Source organism: Ambystoma mexicanum, chromosome 1q (genome assembly GCF_040938575.1).
Source record: "Ambystoma mexicanum isolate Mex_15411 chromosome 1q, UKY_AmexF1_1, whole genome shotgun sequence".
Lineage (NCBI taxonomy): Eukaryota > Metazoa > Chordata > Amphibia > Caudata > Ambystomatidae > Ambystoma > Ambystoma mexicanum.
The window spans coordinates 163,638,564-163,666,151 of record NC_090922.1 but is presented as its reverse complement, the minus strand read 5'-3'; the positions used below and the strand labels follow the sequence as shown (position 1 = coordinate 163,666,151).

The 27,588-nt window shown below is 46.7% G+C and overlaps 1 protein-coding gene across 1 annotated transcript in view; it reads left to right on the top strand.

Annotated features, from left to right (window-relative positions):
• The window catches only part of EMC8 (ER membrane protein complex subunit 8), a 201,966-nt gene that overhangs the window by 50,887 nt on the left and 123,491 nt on the right, over window positions 1-27,588 (top strand). The window contains exon 2 of the mRNA XM_069636428.1: window positions 3,999-4,075. Within this exon, the coding sequence (XP_069492529.1) occupies window positions 3,999-4,075 (77 nt within the window). The remainder of the gene's footprint in view (window positions 1-3,998; window positions 4,076-27,588) is intronic.

Genomic DNA, 27,588 nt, shown 5'->3' with positions numbered 1-27,588 from the left:
TTTCCAGTGTGCTTGTCATTTGTTTTAGGAGTGTAAGCCCATTTAAGTAAATTGGGATGAACATATTTTGGGAATGTGGCCCCAATTAAAGTGATAGAGATGCACATGTTTTGGAGAGATTGATTACATTGACATCTGTGTATGACATCGGATTTGTTGGAAGTGCGAAGAGAACTCAAATGATTGTGTCTTGAGGAGTGTCCACTACTGCAGTGTTTTATCGAATGGATGTGGACACCCCAGCATAACTCCTGGAAGGAGTTGCTTGAAAAAGCGTTACTGCAAGACCTATAACATGGCGATCTTGGAAGAAAGGAGATGTCCTGTCACTAAATGCAGAGACCATTTTGTTTTCAAAACTGCATATTTTGTACCTTCCTAATAGTTAATCAAATGAAACTGTTATGATTTTATTAAAATAGGCTTACGCGCCCTCCTCCAATAATTTAAGCATCTAAAGGTTATGTAGATCCTGAACAAGACAGATCATCGTTGAAGCAGAAGTCGTCCAGGCTGAGATGACAGTAGATGGACGCAATCCTCTCCTATTGCCCAGGAGCCTTTTGTTTCGGAAAAAAGGAAGTGGAGCCTTCTTTAAACCCCATCTTTTCCCTTAATGCTTCATTTGCACTGTTAGTTATCCATGTTCACCAATTGGCAAAAGCGGCATCGCTTTTGGGCGCTGGCGGACAAGCAGTTGCCTCATTAATGTAGGACTCGTCTCTATTCTCTAGTTTAGGAATGTTGTTTTCATGCAAGTCTGTTCAGTCAAGCAAGGGTGCGCATTCTAAAATAATGGGTCACTAATTTGCATAAACTTTGCACCAGTTTCATAAAGTGATATCATGGAAAGATATCATGGAAAGACAATGCACTTTACTGCTCAAAATGTAAAGCATGGACAACTGCTAATATTAATTGCATCTTAAAATGGCCATTAAAATACACCTCAATAGAAAGAACTATGACACACAAAGACTTTGTCAAGCATTGGAAAATCTGAAAGAAAGATCAATATATAATAGCATAGGTGCAACATTCAGAAACTTCTCCCCAACGTTTTTACTCGCTCCTATAAAATGGTTGCTGAAGGAACAGTGGTTTCAGTGGGATGCACTCCTTATGCAGTGCAGAGTGACACCAGGATCTCTCTAAAATATGTACCTGCTGGAGGAAGCTCGCTCTGGTCAGACCGAATGACCACTCTTATCAGAGATTTTATTTCTGTAGTCTTGTTATTGTAGCTTTGTGTTCAGTCAAAATTGGCATCCTTCATTTCACTCATGCTTCAGTTTTTATGCTAGTTTGAGTAAGTGATCAGGAGGGGCTGCAGGGAAGAGAAAGATGGGCCAGAGAGTCTGCAGAGGGTACAATATCAATATTAATATTGATTAATATCAATATACCAGTGAGTGGTATTCTCATCTGGGCTAGCACTTAGCACTCGCCCTCCCACATTCGCTAACCAAGATGCAAGTCTCCCTTTTGCGAAGTTGGGGAGAATACATTAAATCCTAACTCTCCCCAAACGGTTCTAACAGTACATTGAATAATTCTAACAAAAAAGCAGGAGTGGCCTTAGAAAGAGCCTCAATAAAATGTGGGCCTAGTTATTTATGGGAGACCAGATGGTCTTACTTTTACCAAATGCATTTTGGTGAGATTGTAATAAATATACATTTGTGAAAGAAAACAAAATAAACGTATACTTACACCATACCGTGCAACTGATTTAATTTCGGCTTCATAAACCTTAACACATAATTTACAGGCATGGCTTTAAAAGTCTGTGCAAAACTCAGTCTTGCCAATCATTTGTCTCATTCTACAAGTTCACTTTAAGACATGTTTGACAAGGATTGGGAAAAACACATGCCTCAAACTAATTTGCCTGGCCAAAGCATTCATTCCCTGTCCTAAAATAAATCGTTTTTGTACCCATCTTTAGATTAAAAACCATCATTGATGTCGGTTTTGTTTTTATTGAGTATTTATTGTATTTAACTAATAGAATTTGGAAGGAACCAGGAGTCCTTGCCTATAATACACTTTTGTCAGCGCAAGCCAACTTCAGTATTTGACTATTTCTAATTCGTGGACAGGCTACCCTGGTCTCGCATAAACGTTTATCTACTGTTTGTATGGGACTTGAATGTTGTTCTTACAAAACTAATGGAACCTCCTTTTGAGCCAATACATAAGCCAAGTCTTAAGGCTCTCACCTGCAAGACTCCTTTTCTGATGGCTATTGCTTATATTAAGAGTTAGTGAACTGCAGGCTCCCTCATTTCAAGATCCATTTGGTAGCATTCATAAGGGCAAAGTGGTACTACCCATGTTTGCGGCTAAATTCATTTCTAAATTCCACATCAACCAATCCATGGAACTTCCAACTTTTTTTCAGCATCCCACAAACTCATCTGAAAGAAGCCTCCATCCACTAGATTTTAGGAGACAGTGGTGTATTACCTTGATAAAACAAAACCACTAAGGAAGACCGATCAGCAGTGACAGAGAAAGAATTGATCGAGAAGGGGACCCTGTCTCTGTCAGCAATATCTAGATGGATTGTTAAATGCATCCAAGTATGTAACTCTCTTTAAATGCGATTTTCCCCATTACGCCTTGAGCACATTATACTCCATGCACAGGAGCTACTATAGTGTTTATTGCAAATGTTCCTCTTGATTCTATTTGCAAAGCGGCTACCTGGAGTTCTGTTAACATTTTCACTCTACTGCTTAGACACACAATCTTGAGACTGATTGTCAGGTGAGCTTCTTCTAGTCACCCCCACAACCCATCTTCCAAACCTTAATCCTGAATAACGTCCCTTCTCCATAGATGGTCACAAGATTCCCGTCTCCACCTCAGTCAAAACACTCCTAGCAGCGCTGGACCTGAACAAAACTGACCACATCTTTGAGGTACGGTGGTCAGTCCACTCGCTCCCCGTCTGGGACAGAATTGCATTTAAAATCCCCATAATTAAAGACCCCACTTACGTCCTCCAGAGGGTAAACTCAGGTTTTCCAACAGCCAGCGTCTACTGACTGTCAGATTTAGACGGAAACAAGCAGGTGGTGCTAGCTTCCGTAGGGCCGTGGCCAACCTTTGGAACAACCAGCCTCCTTGCCTGCATTTTGAGACGTGTTAACCAACTATTCGGGAGCAACCTAAAGCCTCATCTCTTCACATAACTTACTTCACTCATGTATCGCCACCTGGGCTATGCCTACACATGTGGCAGAGGGCTTGGTGCACTGCTATAAATGGTAAAATAAAATACATTATTATTAAATCTACAAACATTGGTCAAACGTCTGGAGGTCTTTGTCTGGCATCATCATAAAAATGAAGCATTCACAAATGTACAGCATAATGATACAATCCTATGTAAGCATATCTTTAAAATCCCTTTCTGACCATTAATCACCTTCCGTTTCATTTGATGGAAATTTCATCTAGAGCAGTGCCTGAGGAGATTCTCGGAATTTCCTCCTCGAGCAGTTTGCTATTTAGTTGATGGTATGCATTCTCGATGTTGCATTTAATTTGCTGTGATTTCTGCTGAACGGCTCTATAGTCCATCTCTAAAATTCCTTTAAAGGTTTTGTCACTTGCGCTTCACTCCCAAAAATGTACAATCAAAAACAATGAAATGTTTCAAAATGTGTCCTCTTGCTACATCCAGCACATCTCCCCCACACTGAATTGTTTTCTTGGAAATTAAGTGATAGTTATGAGTCATTTGAAAGGTGGGAGGTTTTACTAATATTAGAGAGTTGAACGTGTATGGTATCCTTGCCATGTTTTCAACAAACCTCCACAATGCACTTGGGAGTCCTTCTATAGGTGCTTTTCTCACATGGGAATGTATACCTTGATACTATTTCCATCAATCTATCATAGGGCATATTTATGAATGTTCTCTCTTAGTGGAAATTGTGCCTTTGGCTTGCCTGCTGTTCCTAACTCTTTTATTTCTACTTTTATAGATCGATTCTTGGTGCAAAGAGAACAATTATGTGATAGCTGGTTATTACCAAGCCAATGAACGTTTCAGGGATACCAGGTATGTTTATCTTTATTTACCTTCATCGAGCTAAGATGTACTCTTTCACACTTGTGTTATGTTCATTCCTGTGCTGTTCCTGGTCTACTATACCCGTAATTTAACACATTGCATAAATGATGTAAGATGATTTTTAAAATGTCTTTTTCATTTTTCCCTCCTACAAAAGTTTCTAAACTATATATTGTATTTCTAATGCTTGTGAATCTGCTTAGAATCACATGCTGTGCACATAGTCCGACATCTAGTGGTAATCGTGGAGTATTTCATCTTTTTACGAAGATCGAAAAGGGATGCCGACATCGGCGTGACTGTAACACTATCCCTAACGTGACTGGTCGTGTACCCAACCGCATTCACGCATCGAGGTCCCACCAGATTGTTTTTTTTCGCCTATTAGGTCGCACATAATGCAGAGCTCAGAAGAGTTTTAGATTGCTGATCCTATTCTTTGGCGGTTCGCCTGCCCTTCGACGGCTTTCTCGACGCCTGATCCTGTCCACCGATGCTCCATCCTTGACTGCTCAGTGACTGTTTTCCATGTCGCCATGGCCCTCTGGCCCTGCCCTTACAGTACGGAGAGTGGGGCCCTGTTCTTACTGACTGCTCGAGAATGCCTTTTCTCTACCCCTTCTCTTCGGCCTGGCTGCCCTTTTCTTCTGCTATGGAGAGGACACCTTTTTATATTCTGCCTGTCTTACAACAGCAAATTTCCTTGGAAAGACACCCATCGCCGATCGGCCTAAGTCCTTGAAAGACAGGCGTACAAAACGGTGGGCGGCCTGCGCAACACGGGCCGAGAGTCATGCTGGTGCCTCGGACAAGAAGTCTGTCGGCAGCCGCTGCTTCGATTCGGAGGCGTTGACCTAACTGTGGAACCCTTGCGTTCCCACGTGTCTGTCTCCGGCCCGACAAGCATGCTGCCGGCTGTGCTGTGGGGAAGTCGCACCCCAGCGACAAGGACACACATGAACCCCCTGCTCACAGGCACACAACACCTAAACTTATCCCAGCGGATCCATCGAGGAAAACTTCTACGCCTGCAGGCCCTTCGAAGTCTTAGGCGGGGCCTTCCGAACCTCGCGGTGCGGCCCCCTGCGCAGCCGCTTCCATGGTCTAGGCATGGCGATAAATCTTCTACTTCAGCGGGTGCTTCCTCTAAATCCACGGCCTTCGACGCGGTCGCGCTGAAAGATGCGTCGAAATGGGTCCACTCGTCAAATGCTCCTAAAACTTTGGGAGAAACCTTAGTCTGTTTACACATTTCGGGCCCCAGGAAGGCCTCCCCTTTGCCTGATGCGTTTTCTCCGGCCTCTCTTCCTCTTTCTAGGACCCTGCAGCAGGACTTAATCTACCTGGCCCTTCCACCTCCTGATGCTTTAGGCTCCTCTGAGTGGACCAGGGATACATTTGAAGTCTGTATGGACAAGATGGCCTAGTTCATTAACTTCTCAGGCCAGTTTGATGATATTTTGAAACGCCATAGGGCTGCTGATACCTGTCCTGTCCCTTTAAAGTCCGAGACTCCTCTCCCCAAGTGCTCAATGTGCATCACTTGAGGCATCCCATCCTCTGGACCCCCCGGCAGATGTCTTTCTGGATGACCCTGACCAAGATGCGTACTATGTCCAGGACCCCAGCCAGGGTAGCCAGGACCCTACCTATCATGACACGGACTGGAACCTTGTGGATGACCAGGGCTCGTGGCACTCCACATCCTCACATGACACTGAGCACATTTTTTGGAACGCTCCTCCCGTCACTAAATCCAGGAACTCGTTGCCATTCAACGACCAGATGCTTTTTAATAACATTCTTAAGAAGGAGGCTGATCACTTTAAAATCACCACACAAGAAGCCGTCCCTGACTCAGACTTTGTGAAAAACATCCGTAAGAAAAGGTCCGGGTCAGCCAAACTAACCCCTTGTTGAACTCAATGAGGAAGCGCCTGGCCCCCTCATTGCTTACCCCATCGTTCACTCGTGCGATCACTCCCTGTGTGAAGAAAATGTTCCGCCCGGTTCCTTCAGACCACCTGTACATCAGGGGACCTGCCATCCGGGACTCCCTGGTCATCACTACTGCTCGGAAAAGGGCGGGAGTACCACTATCCTTGTTGGAATCTCCTCCTGACAAGGACTGCATGAAATTGTTTGCCCTTGGCAAATGTGTTACCACCTCTGCCGCCTTTTGCACCCAGATTGTCAACAATACCACGCTCCTGGCAAGCTACAGTGACATTCAGTGGGTACTTGTTCAAGATGGCCTCAAAGATGTTCCGGGACTTTCTCGCACCCGCCTTCTAGGCGTGGTTGAGGAGGGACAGCGAGTCACCAAAATATTCTTAAGAATGCCTTGGGCTCGGCCGAAACTGCGGGACACGTCCTTACCCAGGGGACTCTTCTCAAACGCCATGCCTGGCTTAAGAATTCAGGGTTTAAGCTGGAGAAACCAGGCTTCCCTCATTAATAAGCCAGTGGAGGAAGCCAACCTTTTCAGTAAGGCAGTCAAAGCTTTGGAAACCGCCAAGAAGGAGCGCAAGACCTTAAAATCACTCGGACCTCTGACAAGCCCTTCATCCAGCGAGGAGGTCTCAACACCCTTTCGCGGGCAGTGCTTATCCTGCTCTCCACAAGTAGGGTACAGCTCGGGGAACCAACTGAGCTTCCCGGCAGGGCTCCTCTGGCGGTTTGTCTCTACAACAAAGAGATTTTCTACAAGGGAATGGCAAAGGTGGAAACTCTGCTTCCAGAGGCTGCCCAGGCACCCCAATCCAAATGACTCGGCGGTATGGGCCCCCTCCCACACTTCCCCTGTCGGAGGACGTCTTAACATCTTGTACCCACGCATGGTAGGGGATCACATCAGATCGGTGGGTACTCAAGACTGTCACCCACGGGTACCACCCGCTACCATCCACCCAGAAGCAGACGACGTCGCCAGACCATTTGCGTATCCTATTGGATGAGGTCCAGGTCCTGCTGTAAAAGGGTGCCATCTGAGTCGTCACTCATCTCTAGGTAAACAAGGGTATTTATTCAATAATACTTCCTTGTACCCAAAAAGGATCTAACCATGCGCCCTCTCTTAGAGCTGCGTCCTGCGAACAAATATGTCAAACCGCATACGTTCTGGATGACGACTGTTCCGGAAGTAATCGGACTACTGCGTCAAGAGGATTACACGGCCACATTGGACATGAAAGATGCATACTTTCATATTTCAATGTTGCCAGCGCACAAAAAGTAACTCTGGTTCAAGATAGAGGGCACACACTATCAGTTCTCACCTTCGATATTGCCTCGGCCCCAAGGGTGTTTACAAAGGTACTAGCGGTATTGACAACTCTCCTGCGTAGGCAGTCCATCCCTGTGTATCCTTAACTCGACTAGTGGCACATACTGGAGACTCGTACGGAACATGTCTGGGCAATACCCAGAGGACTGTAGATCTCCTATTTAATCTAGGGTTCTCAATCAACGAGAAGTCGAGTCTGCTCCCCAGCCAAGTGAAACAATTTGTGGAGACCCGAATTTGGATAGTAGACCGGCTCATCTTCCCCTCCAATGAGAGGGTTCAAAGCATGCTGTTCCAGATCCCTCTTTATGTAGCCAGTCACCGGGTAACCTTACACAAGTCCATGCGGCTGTTGGGGATGATGGCTTCCTGCGTCTTCCTAGTTCCACATGCTCTCCTGCGTATGCGCCCCATGCAAGAGTAGTTCTCAAGCCAATGGTTCAGGCCAGCGGCCAGTAGGGCAATCTAGTGGTTGTCTCAACAGCCTTCGTTCAGTCTTTGCATTGGTCGTCAAGGGAGAACCTTCTGCAGGGAAAAACTTTCACCACCCCCACAGTAGAGGCCACTCACCACAGAAGCATCTGTCAGGGTGAGTAGCTCGACTCCTTAAACAGACTGCACACAGCAGGTGGTCCCCATCAGTATCATCCAATCACATCAGTCTGTTGAACTGCTTTCAGTGTTCAAAGCCCTAAAGCCTTCCAAGCACATCTACAGGGGAAGAATGGTCTTGTCCTTACAGACAGTACCACAACTATGTACTACCTGAACAAACAGGTGTGCACTCGCTCCCCAGGGCTATCCAAACTGTCCCAGAACATCTGGAAGTGGACACTCAAACACAACCTGTTCCTTCTCTCACAACATGTTCCAGGGAACACAATCTTCTGGCAGACGTGCTCAGATCAGACTTGCACCTACCCGTAGAGCACAAGTGGCACTTGCAAGAAAACATTCTAGTCCACGTCTTTGCATAGTGGGGTTTTCTAGACATCGACTTGTTTGCGCCTCTGGAGAATGCCCTTTTCCCAGATTACGCCTCAAGGTACTCCTATACTCATAGAAGCTGTCCAAAGGGAATGGCCTCTGGATAACCTGGTCCGGAATATTTTCCTATGCCTTTCCCCCCCCCCCCCCCCCCCCCCCGAGTCCTCTTCTCAACAGGCTAGTGCACAAGATGCACCAGGAACAAGTCACGATGCACCAGGAACAAGTCACCATGATCCTGGTGGCACCAATGTGGGATCGGCAGCCATGGTTCTCTCATCTCATGAGAATGTCGGTCTCCACTCCCAGAAAATTGCCATGCATGTACAACATGCTGTCGCAAGACCGGGGGCTGGAGGGTGGATTTGGGGGGGGGGGCGACACTGCACCTGTACCCCCAAACACTTAGCAGCTTGTCTCCTGAAGTCAGTTTGGGCATCTCAAACTCCCTCAGATGTATGGACATACTTGGGGAAGCATGGAAACCCAACACCAGACATTGCTATTACAATAAATGGAAAAGAATGTCAATCCCATTGACTGTTCTTATAAAGATATAGGGGGTCATTACGAGTTGGGCGGTAAGAGTTTATGGCCACCGGTAAGGATGACAGTGCCGGTAAGCCCTTACCGCCCTATTCCGAGGTCCCTTAGCGGGTCCCAGCAGAAACGGCTGGTCTGACCACCCGTTCTCTGCGGTTCCCGTTAAGGGACCTTGGTGCTAATAACGGGGCCGCAATTTGCGGGCCTGTTATTAGCGCCTTCCCCATTCCCATTGAGCCCTATGGGGGAATGGTTTACTGAATGGGGACTTACCGGGTCCTCCAGGGTCGGAATGACCCGGTAAGTTCCCATTCAGTCAGACCTGACCCGGGTTTGGAGGCAGCCATGGTGCCAATAGCACCAAGGCTGCCTCCAAACTCGGAATGACCCCCATAGTCTTTTTATCTAACACACCTATTAGACTCAGGACTTGTTTTTAATTACCTAAAGGTCCACCCGGCCGCTCTCTGCATATACCACATCTTGGAGCAGGGTTTCATGGTTGAAGATTCCTGTGATTAAAGCCTTCATGAAAGGGGTAAAGAGACTTCAACCCCTTATTTCTAACCCAACTCCCGGGTGAGACTTGAATGTTGTTCTCACAAGATTAATGGGACCTCCTTTCAAACCCATGCACAAGGCTAGCTTTAAGGCTCTCACCTACAAGACTGCCTTCCTAGTGGCCATTACCTCAATAAGGAGAGTTAGTGAACTACAGGCCCTCTCAGTTCAGGACCCCATTTGTGACTATTCAGAAAGATAATGTGGTATTGCCACACACCCACGTTGTACGCCTAAATTCATCTCAAAGTTCCATGTGAATCAATCAATCAAACTTCCCACTTTCTTTCAAAACCCTGCTGACTCGGCGGAAAGAAGCCTCCATAAACTACATGTGAGGAGGGCAGTAATATACTACCTTGAAAAAAACGAAGCCACTGTGAAAGACAAATCCATTATATGTCTCTTTGGCAGCTGGTAGGGAAGGAGGTCTAGTCTCTAAATCGGCTATTTCCAAATGGATTGTTAATTTCATCACACTGTGTTACTCTCTTGCCAAGAGAGATCTACCCTTTACGCCTATAGCTCACTCCACTCTGGGCACAGGGGCTGCCATAGCATTCATTTAAAATGTCCTCTGGATTCTATTTGCAAAGCAGCAACCTGGAGTTCTGTTGATGATTTCACCCAACACTACTGCTTAGACACAAACTCTAAATCTGATTCTCAGATGGGAAAAGTGGCGGTAAGACATCTCTTTGATACTGTTACTTGACACATCCCACCACCTTCCCCTGATACTGCTCCCTCATCTATGCACAGCATGTGATTCTAATTTATTGTTGTTTATAGTTCAAATGCACTTCATCACTAAAATTTACATTAGACATCAACAATATCAATTCATCAAAATATTGATTCATTAAGACATCATACTTCCGACTAAAATTATGTGCACCCATTCAAAAACAAATCGGATCGCCATGACCAATTCTCAAAGGTTACAGTATCATTCAAGATTTGTATCATATGACCATATCGGAGTGGATGTGGACTTCGACATAGACAATCAGTTAAATATAAACTTATTATCGTTCAAAAATAATACCAATTCATAAGACATGGGGATAACGGAACAACAAATATGCTTTTAAGTGTATACAACAGGTTTGATCATTGACAGACCATACGTAATATAAAGCAATGATCAAGGATGCAGACGATGTATTTAAACATAAATTCCAAAAATGAATGGTTGCAATGGAATCAAAATTATGTAAATAAGCAAATTCACAAGCATCAGAAGACATACATTAGTCATGTAATCGTATTTCTGATGATTGGATCTGCTTAGATTCACATGTGCCCACCCTTCCTCGCCTCTTTGAGTAAAAGCAACACAGATATCTTCCACCTTTTTTGATCTGTACTCACTCACGCATTCTGTAAGGCTCCCTCACGGCAGAACAAAAACAACTGGTGGGCCCTCGACGTGTGAAGGGTCTTGGGTGCACTACACGTCATGTTGGGGATTCTTGAAAAAAAGACACATTCTGATGCTTGTTAATCTGCTTAGAATCACATGCTGTGCATATGGTCAGACATCCAGTGGTAACCGCAAGTACTGCATCTTATCTTTCAGGGACCGAAAGGGAACGTCAGCATAGGCATGTCTGTAACACTATCCCTATCGTGACGTGTGTAGTACCCAAAATCCCTCACGCGCCGAGGTCCCTCAGATTGTTTTTTTCCGCCCAGATAACTGGTCGCCCTATAGCGGAGCTCTTACTAGAGACATTGTTTATCTTACCGAATTGTCGGTTTAGTCCCCGTTAAGTCACTTCGCCAATAACAACATCTTCGACGAAGACTACGGGGGAATCATCTACGGCTGTGGATTTCGGCGCCTAAGCTCCGGCGGCCGGATTTTCCACGTGGTCTGGTCGGGCCCTCTGGCGCGTGGGGTCGGGGTGGCCATATTGTTTAGTATGTCTTTCCTCTTTTCCCTTTCAGTCTGGTCAGCCTTCCCTTTTTCTATGGAAAGGACTCCTTTTAGATTCTGCCCTAAGGGTAGGGTCAGATATCCTTGGAAGGATGAACACAGGACGTGTTTGGGGCAAGCTGTGACGAAACAGACTTTGTCTCGCTGGATTATTTTGGCCATCTCGGAGTGTTACCGCTTGGCGGGTAAGGACCCACCGGCTGGCTTGCGGGCCCATTCTACCAGGGGTATGGCTGCATCTACTGCACTGCAGAGGGGTGTTCCTATTCGCAACATCTGTGATGCAGCCACCTGGGCTTCAGTACATACATTTGTACGTCACTATTCCCTCGATTCCATCCGAGGACAGGATCTGGCCTTTGGCAAGGCGATCCTTTGCTCTGCTATTTGATTGGCTATTCTAAATTTTGATTCTAAATTCTTTCCCTCCTCCTTGCTCTGGTACTGCTTTGGGAGTCTGTCATAGATATGGAATACGTCGGAGGACCCAATCCCCTCGAAGAACAAGTTACTTTCTTACCTGGTAACGTTCTTTCGATGGGATGGTCCGACGACGTATTCCATATCGCTCCCGCCCTGCCTTCCCTGCTGCAGAATTTCTTTTGCAATTGCAGCTTACGTTCTGCAAGGCTTTGTGTCTGACTGGCAGTTGACTAATGTCACACGTTCTGGGGGAAAAAACTACAACTGAGGCTACGGGCGTCGTGCGTCCTACTTATCACATCGGATGACGTCTGACGAGGTCCTCGACGACGGCGCATCGACGTCATCGACGCAGGACGCAGACGCCGAAAAGTTTCCGAAGCAGCACAGCTGTGGTGATTACATGTCATAGATATGGAATACGTCGTCGGACCATCCCATCGAAAGAACGTTACCAGGTAAGAAAGAAACTTGTCCTTCTGCAGTGAAGCTGCAATAGTGGGCAGGGTGTACATGTTTAGTGTATGGCTGGAGGCCCTACAATGTACAGGGTGTATTGAAGCGTATATGGCGTAGGCAGAAGCTGCATAGTGTAATATAGGTGTGCATTGTAAATGGTGGTATTGGTATGTGTATAGCAGAAATAAGTGCACACATGGATATTGTAGAGAAGTATAATAGCAATCATTGCAGACTTACTGTTTGGATTGAGGAAGGCTTGCACCGTGTCTTGTGTATGGAGTGTAAAATATTGTGGTACTGGTTGCTCCGTTATCTGTGGGAAAAGAGAACAGAATATGTTAGCGCAGGTATTTGTTAGTTTGCAGTCCACTACATAGCATACATTTCTTTATTTTGTGGACCCTCCTAACTAGTAATTCCTAAGTACTATTTTTTGAACAAGTGTACTCTGCAATCAGCACAGTTACTGTGGTTCTTGCAAAATCATTGGGTCTGTTGGGGGGATGGGGGAGGAATCCATGCTGGATTAAAAAATAAAAAGTAGAAATGTTGTTGCTACTATGGTGCACAATGAATGATGGTGACGTTTTGAAGTGGTTACAGCACTTTTTTTAAGGTATACTCTTGAAGTAGGAGGAAATGTAATGGTGTACGATATCTGGACTATACATGTTGGTAGGATGGGTGGCGTTGTATAGTAGGTGGTGATTTGTTTGTTTATTTTATTTGTATAGCGCTCCAGACCCAGGGGTACATGGGCGCTCAAGAATATGGTTCCAGGATACAGGTTTATACATTTAGGACAGTTGTGCAGGGTTATACAATTTACAAAATACAGTTTTTGCAGAGGAGTTATACATTGGCAATAATATGTACACAAGAATGATACAGAAGCTAGTGCCCACAGACGCAGGGTGGTAGTGAATGAAAGCTGTGTGTAAGGTGTCCTGAGTCGCCTGTGGTGGGGTTAGTTTTTATTCAGTAGCCAGGTGATAACCTTGGTTCTGAATGGTTGAAGGGTAGAAATGGATTTGATGTCCAGTGGAAGTTTATTCCAAAGTTGGGCGGCTAGAACCGGGAAGCTGGTTCCGCTGGCTCGTTTTAGGGTGTATTTGGGCACCACCAGGCATAGTGTGTTGGTGGATCTGGTGATTCTGGTAGTAGGTTTCATGGTGAATTTATTGGTTAGATAAGGCGGGGCAAGGTGATTCAGGGGTTTGTAGGTGAGACCTAAGGTTTTTAGGTAAAATTGTTTGTTGGATGGTGAGCCATTTACACGATTTTCTGATAGCATAAATATTTTCTCTCCTGGGAATATTAAGAGCTGCTCGGAATGTGTTGTTTTGGAGGACCTGCAATTTGTTAATTATGGATTTGTTTGCGCCTGCATAAGAGCCGTTGCAGTAGTCCAGTTTAGACTGTATAAGTGCTCTGGCTAATATGAGGCAGCTGTTAGTGGATAGCAGAGGTCTGCAAGCTCTTATCAGCTTACCCCGTGTAGGCAGGGGCTGAGGCGGTCATGTTGATTTGTTTAGAGAGGTTAGTATTGGTATCTAGATAGAAACCAAGGGTTTTTACACTTTTAGCGATGGGTATACTGTTTCCATCGATAATGATGCTATTGTAACTGGGGCTAAATTTCAGGAGGGTTTTGGGGGAGCCGACAAGGAGCAGTTCAGTCTTATCATTCAGGCAGAGGCCATGTGTGGCCATCCATGCCTGAATGATGGTGAAGACTTTGTTGATCCGGCCGATGTCAGAGTTGTAGTTACCTGATAGAGTTAGGAGTATCTGGATGTCATCTGCATAGTTGGTGTCGGAGACACCCAGATGGTCCAGTTTGTCGAAAAGGGATTTTGTAAATATTTTATACAAAGTAGGCGAAACACAAGAACCTTGTGGGATGTTGTAAATGTAAATGTTTACCTGCTTCCTTTGTTTATGCGTTTGGTTGCTGCTGGTGGTTTTGTAAGTATTATGACATTGTTCTGTGCTAGTGCAGAATTCTGACGGTAGTTACCTACCTGTTGGCGTACGTTAACTAATACTTTGAAGTGTTTGACGCTGTTGTTTGTAGCACAGTAGTTGTTGAAGGTTGAGTTGGGTAGTTATGATGCTGTAAATAACATTGTAGTATTCAGCTTGCAGTTAGATACCAGGTGGCGTATTCTAACAGTTTACAGTGTTCCGCTCGTAAAGTGTACGTAGAGAAGCTTGTACATTTCTGTGGTTACGTGGACATGTGTACATTTTGAAGTGGTACTGTCCAATAACGGATTTATGTGCCAATACGTCCATATGTGTTGGAGTTGTATGACCATTCTCGCAGCGCTGGTAACTGATTTGCGTAAGTGGTGATTTTAGCAGTTACTGAGGATAGTTTTGAACACTCATACTTAGTACTTTACCTTCCACGTATCCAGTGGAAAATACTGGTACTGTGCTTTGTGTACACATACTGTTTATACTCTGTGGGTTCATTTGGGATAAAATTATCCAACACACACTGTGTAGAGCATTTTTTTAATTGCTTTATTTGCATTTAATTGTATAACAATTTTTACAAAACGGTGCCTTTCAACAGTTCATCAACAGCGTTTCTAGAGTCCTTATTCCTAACCTAATATAATGTTCCTGTTCATTCACTTTTTCTGCCCATCTCGGTCTCTTAAGCCAGGCCGATTTGCTTAAAAAAATAAGACCACTGCCCAGCTTGTTTTCTCACCACTCATCAGGCGTGTCCACCACTCTTCTTCCTCTGAAGTGCTTGCTTTTCCTAGGATTTTGATTAGGTTGGTTTCTCGAGCTCATTGTGTTCCTCTGCATGTCGGCAGTAGATGACGAATTGACTCGACCTGTTTGGACTTGCAAAATTGGCATTCACTCGTGTTAGACTCCCCTCTGATGTCCACAATCTCATTTGTCCGTAGCAGGTTTAGTCTAATTCTCAAGAAGGTATGTCTCAATTTCTTGTCTTTTTCAAGTAGCCTCTCACCTCATCGATTTTCATTAGGTGCATAGGTGCATTATTAGTTAATTTGTAAGATGCTGCTTTTCTTGCGTTTTTGTCCAGGCCAGTTCTTTCCATTTTTTAGCCACTTTAACTGGGTTCCCTATCAATGTTTCCTTTGTCAGGGCTATTTCGCCAAGGAGATTTGTACTCCCCTCTGCCCAAGTTGCTAATCTTTTATTCTTTCCGCTTATCAGCTTTGTTTTTTTGAATCTCGTGTATTTTTGCCCTGGATTCCATGATGATTTTTCTAAAGAGCATCAGTGTCTTCTTGCCACGGTCCCCTTCAACAATGTTAGGCATAGCTCTAGCCTGATTAGGGAGATCAGTGTTGATTGCGGGAGGCCCAGCACTTTCCTCCAGAATACTTCTTCGAATAGATTGTGTCCTCCCACATATTCCTTACCTTTGATAAATCCACTTCCAGCTTGCTAGCCGTGGACATTTTTTTTCACTTTTCACAGTAGGGGGGGGGGGCACTGCGCGTCGATGTCCGAGTCGGTGCCCATCGAAGGCCTCCGTATCAGCGCAGACGTCACCATAGGTATAAATAGACTCGCGCAGCGTCCGTTGCTCAGTTCCGTTTTTTAAACGCTTAGTAAGCTTCAGAGACGCAACGCTCGGTTCTTCTACTCATCGAAAATCTTAATATCCTACGATGGCATCTTCGTCTGATACATCGACGGCACGATCCGCCTTCCAAAAATGTTGAGATTGTGGTAAAAAGGTGTCATTCACGGTGCGTCACTTTTTCTCAACTCTCATGCTGGACTTCCTTTGCATCTTGTACTCATGGTGGCCCTGAATCATGCTGTTCCCATCTTCATCTTGTATCCTGGCTTGCAACATTATGTGTTACTACTGACTTCTGCAATTGTATTCGCTCTCAACTCTTGCTTCTCCACTCTTTTGACTGCTTTCTCTCTCTTCTCTCCTCCTTTCCCTTTTCCCATCTCCTCCCCTTACTTTCTTCTATGCACTTACTCTATCAGAATTGTCCCTGGACCTAATATGATAGCAACCTCGTCTGCTTCCTCCACCCTCCCATTACTGTTTTTTTCCTCCCCACCACCCCTCCAGCACTATCTGAAATGTCGTCAGGCCTAGTATGATAGTCGCTTGTTTTGTTCCTCCCCTCCCTTTATGCACCCCTCTCCCTCACCTTTTGTTTTTCTCCGGCTCTACCAGAAATGTTGTCAGGCCTAGTACGGTAGTCGCCTGTCTGTTTCCATTTCCTTCCCGCTCTCCCCCCCCTCCCTTCCTTATCTATGTCTTAGCTCTTGAACTATCTGAAATGTCTCCAGGCCGACTACGATAGATAATTTCACATCCTTACTGTTCATGGCCTGTAAGAATGTGGTTGTAATTTCCCTTGTTCCCTCCCTTGGCTTGAAGCGCTTTGAAACACATTGTGTATAGGCGCTATATAAATAAACAATCCTATCATTAAGGGATCCTCACAGGATCCGTTTGTGGTGCCTGGGTTCAGATCACCAGTGTTTGGAATGTGAGGACTGTATATCCATGTCGGCGAAAGCCTTGAAGGAACGAAGGGGGGTATGGGGGAGTTAGAAAGAGGTAAGCCTGTTAAATCTTCTACTCCTTCGAAATTGTCCTCGGCTGAGTCGAGACATTCGTCTGCTCACCATCAAAAGAAACATTCCCGATCGAGGTCTCGAACCGGTTCCCACCACTTCTTCATCCTCTAATTCCCCAGAAAGGGTCACCTGCCCCACTAAACACATCTCTCCAGCTAAGTGGGAGGAATTTCAAAAGAAAATGCTTAGGGTCTTCGAGAACGCGGCCTTGAACCCCCTCGAGATGCCTAGAGGTGATACCCCACCTGAAAGACCCGAAAAACAAACGCTGAGAGTCATTGAGCCCGGCAAACAAAAACCCTCGAGAGCGTCACGAACCCTCGAGTAAAGACAAGACTTGATGGACTAAGACTGCGTCATCGAAGCCATCGTCGACGAACAAGTCATCGACCCCTTCGTCGACGCCGTCGTCAACTCCAATGAAAGAGAAGCCCTCGAAGCCGCAGACACCAACTGCACCATCGGCACTACAGGTGTCGAATGTCCCATTCAAGGCGTCGAGAGTGGCGTTGACAATATCGACGACACCGAGTAGGATTTCGATTCTCTCAACAACATTGAGGCCTTTTTAAGTTTTTCGACTCCATTTACAGGATTGTCGAGACCTATGACGTCTGCATCAACAACTACAACTGTTTCTCATGCAGTATCTACCAATTTGGCACCCTCTTCTCTGGAAATGAGCTTTACCCCTCTTCCACGATCTGACTATTTCAGAGCTTTATCCTCCATGAGGAAGGAGAGGACTCCGACAATGAGAGGCCTTTTGGTTTACAAACAACAAGAGCGCCTATTCCAGAGGAATTCATCTCTGTGGAGAATAGATTGAGAGATCTTCAAGAATCTTTACAAGATGCCAGTGGCAAAGATACCTCTCCAGAGGCAGAATTTGCCAGACCAGAACCTGGAGAGCATGCAGAAATGCTTTACAGAGCCCTTATGGCAAGACTTATGGAATTTATGGGGTAGACCACACCTACACCTTCTTTCCAGCAAGATGATCTTACAGACATCTTAGATAAAGGACCTCAAGAAGACCCTATAGTTCCTTTTCATGCAGCGTTGCAGAGAAAAATACCTGCGAATTGGGAAACACCTGAGGTTATCCCGGCGGTAAATAAAAAGCTCTCTGCAAAATACAGGGTGTCGTCCTCAGACCCTGAAGATTTAAGTAAGCCCACAACTCCAGAGAGTTTAGTAGTGCAGGCAACGACGTCATCAAGTAGTAAGTCGGCATACCCCACTATACCACAAGACAGGGATGACAAAAGATTTTATGCCATGTCTAAAAAGATCTTTTCAGCATGCAGTATGGCACTTGAGTCTATTAACGCCACTTGCACGCTAGCGAGATTCAGCCACACGCTTTGGGAGTGCGCTTCATCGGCGGCTGACTATCTCCCAGAAGGGGAGGAACGAAACGCATTCTTGAACATAGTCAAGGATGGGAAGGATGCAATGTGCGAGTCCCTCCAAACAGGTGTTGACTCTGCTGACGGCATCAGCACAGCCATGGCGACGAGTGCCACAATCCGCAGATTTGCGTGGTTGTGGGAGTCTGAGTTTGCTCCTGATGTACAAGCCAGGCTTCTGAACATGCCCTTTCATGGTACCTCTCTATTTGGCAAGAAAGCTGATGACCGTCTGGAGAAATTGCAAACCTCAAAGGCGGCAGCAAAATCACTTGGGGCTGCAATCCGTCAAACTCCAAATCGCCCCACAAGTACGTCTTGGAAGGGGAAGCCCTTTTGTTTTTACTCCGCATTTGGAAAAAACAGAGGGCAGCCAGCTCAAAAGGGCGAGAAACGATTCACCTGTCGTGGACGGGTCAAAGATACCAAGCCCGCATCAGCAGATGCTGCTTTACCCTCTGAATCTGCATCTGCCGCTTCTAAACCCCTCTGAGGTCTCGCCACACAAAACACCAGTAGGAGGCAGGTTAACTCAACATCAGACAGAATGGCAGGCTATTACGTCGGATGCTTGGGCATTGGAAACAGTTGCCTAAGGTTACTGCCTGCCTTTCCTACACACTCCTCAGTCGTCCACCGGGGAACAACTCTTTGAAGCTTCCAGACCCGCTCCTTATGCCGGAGATTTCAGACCTGCTAGAGAAAGGTGCCATAGAACGGGTACCTGTAGCGGAGAGGAACAAGGGTTGGTATTTCCCCTACTTTCTAATACTAAAGAAGGACGGCGGACTGAGACCCATCTTGGACTTGCGAGAATTGAACAAATTCCTCAGGAAAGACAAGTTCAAGATGGTAACCCTTTCTCAGATCCTTCAGGCCCTCCGGCTCCAGGATTGGTTAGTATCTCTGGACCTTCAGGATGCTTACTTTCATGTGCCAATCCATCACAAGCACAGGAAGTACCTGAGTTTCGCCATTGGCAGCTCTCACTATCACTTTTGGGTTCTGCCATTTGGGTTGACCTCCACCCGACGGTCTTCACCAAACTAATGGTGGTTGTGGCAGCAAGTCTAAGGAGGGAAGGGATTCATGTCTTCCCCTACCTGGACGGCGGGTTGATCAGAGCAGTGTCGCCGGAACAAGCTCAGATCCATCTAGATTATGTTAGCCACTTCCTCCACAAACTGGGCTTCTCCCTCAACTTGAAGTCACAGATGATACCATCCGAGACTCCAGTTCATTGGAGCAGTCCTGGACACATCCCTGGGAAAAGCCTTGCCACCAGAGGTGAGGGCTCAAGATATTCTACAGATAGTCACCAGGTTTCAAAATGCCCAGCGTCTACCAGCATTCGACTTTTTGAGGTTGCTCGGCCTCATGGCATCCTGCATTTTTCTAGTGCCAGAGGCTTGCCTGAGAATGAGATCTCTCCAATGGACGCTAAGGACCCAGTGGTCGCAATTCTCGAAGAATTTCCGATCTCCTACAAATCCCAGACAGAGTAGCACGAGACCTTCAGTGGTGGGCCTGTCGGGAGAACATTCTGAAAGGAGAACAGTTTTGGCAACCACAGTCGGAGGTAACAGTAGTCACGGATGCTTCACTCACGGGGTGGGGAGCCCATGCCAACGACTTGATCATCAACGGTCGTTGGTCTCCATCGGAGTCCAGACTACACATCAACCTATTAGAGCTGAGAGCGATCAGACTAGTGCTCAAGGCTTTCCTGCCATCAGTACAGGGAAAAAATGTCCTGATAATGACAGACAACACGGTGGCCATGCACTATCTCAACAAAAGAGGAAGCGTAGGGTCACTGCCACTGTACAGAGTCAATGCTGCTCTGGTTCTGGGCAATTCAAGAAGGATTCTCTCTATCAGCAGTTCACCTAGCCAGAGAGAAGAACGCTCTGAGCAGGCAGAACAGTCTCCCACGAGTGGGAACTAGCTCAGGAAGTCCCTAAAGAGATCTTCGGCCTTAGGGGAACCTCTCAAGTGGATCTGTTCGCCATCAGTATTGCTCAAGGGAATTTCCCCCGAGAGGAGCTCTAGGGGACGCGTTGGTAGTGGACTGGGAATTTCCACTTCTGTACGCGTTTCCTCCAGTCCTCATCATTCCTCAAGTGATCAGGTGATTGAGGTGATTCCGGAAACCCATGATCCTAATTGCCCCTGTTTGGGCCAGGAGAACGTGGTACCGGGATCTTCTAGACATGTCCATCTGTCTTCCGATTAGTCTTCAACAAAGAGAGGATCTTCTCTCGCAGAAGGAAGGTCAAGTTCTCCATCCAGATATCAGGACCTTCAACCTTCACGTTTGGTTTCTGAAAGGTTGAGATACAAAGATTGGGACCTTCCGGATGACTTAATGGAGGTGTTGCTTTCAGCCAGGAGGCCAGCAACGAAATATTTATACCGCTGCCGTTGGAACAAATTTTGCAGCTGGTGTAGAGATAAGAAATTGACCCTTTTTCATGTATTACACCAATGGTGTTATCTTTCTTACTATACTTAGCAAATTCAGGCCTTCAAGTCGACACAATCAAGGGTTACCTCGCTGCGCTGTCAATCTATAAGCACACGGCTGAGGAGCCTTCATATTTCAAGTTGCCCATAGTCCTTCAATTTCTGAAAGGGTTGACTAATGTCTTTCCCCAACTCCTTTTCAAGTTCCCCTGTGGGATTTAAACCTAGTCTTAAAATGTCTAGGTACTCCATTTCAACCCCTTAATTCCTGTCCATTAAGATTTCTCACTCTTAAAACAGTCTTCCTAGTGGCTTTAACTTCGGCCAGAAGAGCGAGCGAATTACAAGCTTTATCTTGCAAACCTCCTCATACAATCTTTCACAAAGATATCTTCAAGTGAAGCCAAAGGTGGTCTCAGAAATTCACATTACACAAAAAATAGCCTTACCTTCATTTTACCTCCTCCCCATCCAGGGAAAGGGGACAAGAGATTGCACAGGCTGGGTCCAAGGCGTGCTTTGAGTTTTTATATTAACAGACTTGCAAGGATTAGACAAGCGGACTAGTTGCTTGTGGGGAATGCAGGACATAAACTAGGTTTACCTATCACGAAACAGACCATCTCAAGATGGATAAAACTAACTATATAGAGTGCTATAAATTGGCAGGAAAAGAACCTCCTCAACACCTCAGGACTCATTCAACAAGGGGGATTTCAGCCTCTTCAGCTCTCCAAAGAGGAGTCCCAATTAAAGAGATGTCGTCCGCACATACTTTCAACAAATTTTAGTCTAGATTTCTCCACTAGCCAGGAGACTCTGCATCTTTAAAGAAATCATTGTTTTACTCCCACCTCCTATACGCATTACTGCTTTGGGAGTCTATCAAAGATAAGGAATACGTGGGAGGACACAATCCATTTGAAGAACAAGTTATTTACCAACTGTAACGTTCTTTCGACTGGATGTTCCTCCCACATACTCTTTAACGCCCCTCCCATCCTTCCCCGCAGTAAAAATGTCCCTTGTAGTTGCAGCCTACGCTCCTTCAAGGGTACTAACCTGCTCATACAAGACAAAAACAGAACTGAGCAACAGACACTGCGCAAGACTATTTATACCTATGGTGATGTCAGCACTAATACGGAGGCCTACGAGGGACACCGACTCGAGGGACATCGACGCCCTGCACCCTCTGTGAAAAACATTACGAGGCCAGCAAGCTGGAAGTGGATTTATCAAGATAAGGAATACGTGGGAGGAACATCCAGTCAAAAGAACGTTACAGTTGGTAAGTAACTTGTTCTTCTAATCTATCCCAAAGCTGGCTCGGGATTTGAGGCATCGCTTCCGTGCCGTATGTTATGGAGGGGACCACCTTGGCCTTGAAAAAGGACATCACCGGGATCAGGGAGTATCTCCCGAACTTCCTGTCAAACGCCTTCGCTTGATTTGCCAGCATCTTCATTTTGGCTATTAGGAACTCTTGCCTTGGTAGTTCGGTGCTACTGTTGCTGAATGTAACTCAATTCATCCACGTACCATTTTCCTTTGCTCGCTGTCTTGGTTGCTGTTTCAAATGCCATGATCTTGGTTTTATTCTTTTTTAATTCGAGGTTGTTCTTCTCCAGATATTGTAATAAGTTGTTCAGTTGTCTTTGGAGGCCCAGTATGGTCTGATCTACCAAGATGATGTTGTCCGTGTACAAAATTCTCTGGACTTTAACACACCCTAAGGTGGGGGGACGCAACTGGTGTTGATTGTCTCCTCTTCGCAATCTGCTGTGTACGTATTGTATAGCGCCGGAGCCAAAGGACAGCCTTGTTTCACTCCTCGACAAGTGAAGATTTCTTTTGATAGGTCCCCAGGCCCATCAAATCAGACTCTCATTGATGTTCCTTCATACAAAGCCCTGATTGGAGCCAGTATTTTTTCTGGGCATTCCTTGTGCGTTAATTTGGCCCACACCCTGTCCCGGTTCACTCAGTGGAAGGCTTGTACAAGATCTACAAAAGCCATGAAGATTCTGGCACTGCTTTGCTGAACTTTGGCTTTTAAAGTACATAGCAAAAGGATGTTCGCTGTTGTGCCAATGTCTTTAACAAAACCTTTCTGGAACTGGTCTATATATTTTGCTTCTTTTAACCAGCACTGCGGGTCGTCCAGGACACATGATCCAAAAGCCTTTCCTATGACGTCGAGGAGCACTATCGGGCGATAGTGCCTTCGATCTTCTTTGGCTCCTTATTAGAAAATGGGTACAACGTTTGCAGTCTTCCATGAAGGAAGGACAGTGGTGTTTAAATTGCACTTCTGGAAGATCTGCCCAATGAGGGGAGCCCATGTGTCCATGTTTCTTAAGATCAGTGTAGAGATTCCGTCAGGGCCATGGACCCTGAAGTTTTTTAGCTTTTTGATTTTTAGCATGATGGTCTCCGTATCCGATTGGACTTCCCACGGTGTTACTCCTTGATATGCAATGTTTGTAGTGGGGCTTTCCGGGCATTTATACAGTTCCTCAAAGAAATCAACCCACTGTTATTCTCTCACATTATTCTGTAAGGTCTCGGTCTTTGAGGTCGTCGAGTTGATAAGTGTCCAAAAGTCCTTGCTGTTTTTACCACTGATCCTGTGCAGCATTTGTTCAGCGTCTTGTTGAAGTATTGCGTGGTGTTGTCGCACCCACTTCTTGTAATCTCGTTGGGCTAGTTTTAGCCTGTTTTCCAGAGTGGTCGATTATGAATTCTTTGCCATTCGTTGGAGTTTCCTCAAGGAAGCTCTTTGGACAACCAGCTCCCTTTTTTAACAATGGTTGTGAGGTTTTCGACTATCGGTCCCTCGTGACTTCACTGTTCGATAGACGGCTAATAAGGACATGTAATCTACAACCATCGTGTGCTCTCTTCCTTTTCTTGTACACTCCTGATGATTTTTTTTTGTTGTAGGCCGTAGCTCTATCCCTTATACTTTGTGCCGTTTGTTTCAGGCAATTGCCTCTGGAGTTGGATTCTAGCCTGTTTATCATGCGTTTTTGCTCTGGTCGATGCGCATGCCATGTTGTGACCAGTATGTTATGGTCGCTATTTTTAGATTCCTCCACTTTGAAGGTTTTTATCAAGCTTAGAAGCTCTCTGGATACAATTGTATGGTCAATGGTCCCTTTTAACTCATCTCTTTGCCACGTGGGTATTGCCTTCTTGTTCCTCGTTATCAACCAATGAAGGTTATGTAGGTCCCATTTCTCCATGAGGTTTTCCCATCTCTTACCTCTCTCCCAGGCGGCCAGTGTGATGAGGTTTGTTGGTTTTTCTGTATCCATACATTTACAGTTAAAATCGCCATTTATTATGCGTTTTGCTTGATGTTGCTCGCATTCTTCTTCCAGGAGGTTGTTGATGTCGTCTAAGTAGTTTTCAGTCGCAATCTCTGCTGGGTTCCAGTAAGTATTGACGATCAGGATACTCTCCTGGCTTATTTTGTTCTTCATTCCTCTGTCATTTTGCCACATAATTCTTGAGGCCTGCAGGAAGGGTGATTAGAAGATTTTGGATTGAAGTTCTAAGCCACTTCCCGATCTGATAGCTGTCAGAATACCGGCCCTCGGTCTACCTGCACTTCCCTTTGTTGCTGGAGTAAAAGTCACTACTTCGAAGGGATTGTGTCCTCCAACGTATTCCACATCTATGACAGGTAATCGCCACAGCTGTGCTGCTTCGGAACATTTTTCGGCGTCGGAGTCCTACGTCGATACGCTGTCCCTCGAGGGCCTCCGTCGAGAGCCGACGTCACCGGATGTTAGAAGTAGGATGCACTACGCCCGTAGCTGCAGTTCTGTTTTTTCCGTGAACGTGTTCGCTTCGGAATCTCAGCACGCCTCGGTTCTTCTCCTGATTGTATCGGTTCTTCGTACTTGGTTGTTTGTGAAGTATCATGTCTTCTTCTTCTACCCCGCTGTTGGGCTTCAAGAAGTGTTGTTCCAAGATGTCGCTTACGGACCCGCACGACGTCTGCCTGAGGTGCCTCCGCGAGGACCACGCCACCGATGACTGATGAGTGCCAGTCTTTGACGTCGAAAGATTTGCAGCAGTGAAAGAAGTTGACTGTAGGTAGGGTTTCCAAAGCCCAAAAGTCGAAATCCGCTGGGCTTTCGACTGACAATTCAAGGGGCGATTCTCTGTGTCAGCGTAAGTCCAAGGGGTTCCTGCCATTCCTCTGACTCTTCTAGGCACTCTCGGAAGCGCCGTCACCGGTCTCCTTCCCCGTCCTCGTCCGAGGACTGCGCCAGACGGCGGGTAGCTTGTCCCAACAAGCATTTACCTCCGGCGGAATGGGACGCATTTCGCAAGGAGATGATGGTGATTTTCGAATCACAGGGCTCTACCTTCGAGACCAGCCGGCAAGGAACGCGCTAGGGCCACCGCTTGCACGCCTTGGGGCTCGGGCGGTCGCCGCGATCATGGGGGCCCGTCGACGTCCCGATCGGACGAGGTAGATTCTCTAGCCATGCCCGCTCCAGGTCCTCGACGCCCTCGAGACCGTTGGAGCCTGTGAGGTCTTCTAAGAAGACGTCGACGCCATTGGCGCCATGTCCTTTTAGGGACTCTCTCGAGGATCCAGCTCCGAGGAAGTCATCGGCGCTGAGGCCTCGAAGCTGTTGTCGAAGTCATCGGCGCCTCGCTCAATGCCGATTCCCTCAACGCCTTTTGAGGAGGCTTTATCGGAGGTGCCCCGGAGACCAGTGGAAACCCAGAGGAAGGCCCTGAGTAAATCAATGAGGCCTGTGTTTGAACCTTTTTCTGTGCCCTCATCCAGGGATTTATTCCAGCCTTTGGATTATATCGCAGAGGTGGATGAAGGATCAGATGTGGAAGGTTTCCTGAGGTTCCTGACGAACTGTTGTCTGGTCATAGCCAAATGGAAGACCTGCGTCAATCCTTGCATGACGCCAGTGGCCTGGACACCTCCCCGCAGGTTGAATTTGGCAGGCCTGAGCCTGGTACACATGCCGAGTCTTCGTACAGGCGTCTCATGTTGAGGGTGGCGGAGTACTTGGGGTGGTCTGCTCCACCTGTGGATTTTCTGCAGGATGACCAGACAGATATTTTGGACCAAGGTCCACCCACTGACCCGGTGCTGCCATTTCATATGGCCTTACAAAGAAGGGTGGCGGCAGCTTGGACTGCTCTGGAGAGTCTCCCGGCTGTGAATAAGTTGTTGCCGAAAAAATACCATCCAGCCGGTGGTGACCCCGGCTACTTGTCTTTGCACCCCACTCCGGAGAGTTTGTTGGTGCAGGCGGCTACGGCCCCAGCGAAGTAGGCAGTGTACCCTACCATCCCTCCTGATAGTGACGACAAGCGCTTCGACGGTTGGGCGAAGAAAGTATTTTCATCTGGGGGTATGGCTTTAAAGGCAGCCAACTCCGTTTGTGCTTTGGCAAGATTCACACACTTTGTGGAATTGTGTATCTTTGGCAGCTGAACATATTCCCGAAGGGGAGGAACGGGATGGTTTTCTTGCCCCCGTTCAGCATAGCAAGGATTCCATGTGTGAATCTGTGGCAGACTGTGTCAGCCGGTCCATGGCCGCGAGCACCGTGATGCACAGGTTTGCGTGGTTGCGGAAGTCGGGGTTTGCTCCTGATGTACATTCCGGGCTTCTCAACATGCCCTTTGATGGTGACAATCTTTTTGGCAGCAAGGCTGACGAGAGCCTTGAGAGGTTGCAGACCTCCAAAGCTGCAGCAAAGTTGTTGAGCGCTGCAGATCGTCAACCTCCGCCTTTTCGTCCTAAGGGACAGCAATGGAGGGGAGGTTCCTTTCGATACTACTCGTCCTTTGGTAGATCGAGGGGAGCTCCCAGTCAAAGGGGCCAATGTAGAAGTACCAGAGGTGGAAAAACGGGGTATTCGAGGTGCCAAAGCCGCTCGGGAAGTTGCCTCTTTGCCCTCAGGCACTGCCGCAGCCGCGTCAACTCAGTCATGAGGCCATGTCCCATGGTTCGCCGGTTGGGGGAAGGCTGGCGCAGCATCTTGTAGAATGGCGTGCCGTTACTTCAGATGTGTGGGTTCTGGTGATCTTAGCCCACGGCTACTGTCTTCCTTTCCGGCAGCGGCCTCCCGACAATCCACCACGGAAGCTCTTTGAAGAGTTTGGATCCGCTCCTTGTGCAGGAAATCGACTCACCGTTGGAGAAAGGCGCCATAGAACTGGTGCCTGTAACGGAGAGGAACAAGGGATGGTATTCCCCATATTTTTTGATCCTGAAAAAGGACGGGGAATTGAGACCCATCATGGACTTGCGTGGTTTGAACAAGCTCCTCACGAAGGACAAGTTCAAGATGGTTACTCTCTCTCGTCCTCCAGGCCGTTAAACTTCAGGACTGGTTGGTGTCTCTCGACCTCAAGGATGCTTACTTTCATGTGCCGATTCATCCCAGGCACAGGAAGTACCTGAGGTTCGCGGTTGGCGACTCGCATTTTCAGTTTCCGTTCCTGCCGTTCGGATTGACCTCCGTCCGAGGGTCTTCGACAAGCTAATGGTGGTGGTGGCAGCGTATCTCAGGAAAGGGGGGATTCAAGTCTACCCCTACCTGGACGAATGGTTGATCAGGGCACGCTCTCCCGAGCAAGTCCTGGATCATCTGTCAGTCACCTGCCGCTCCCTTCACAAGCTGGGCTTCTCCCTCAACTTAGTCTCACTTGACACATCCCTGGGGCAGTGTTCGCCTCCCCAGGTGAGGGCTCTTCACATTCTGCAGATGGTGAACAAGTTTCAACGTGCCCAGAGTCTCCCGGCATTCGAGTTCTT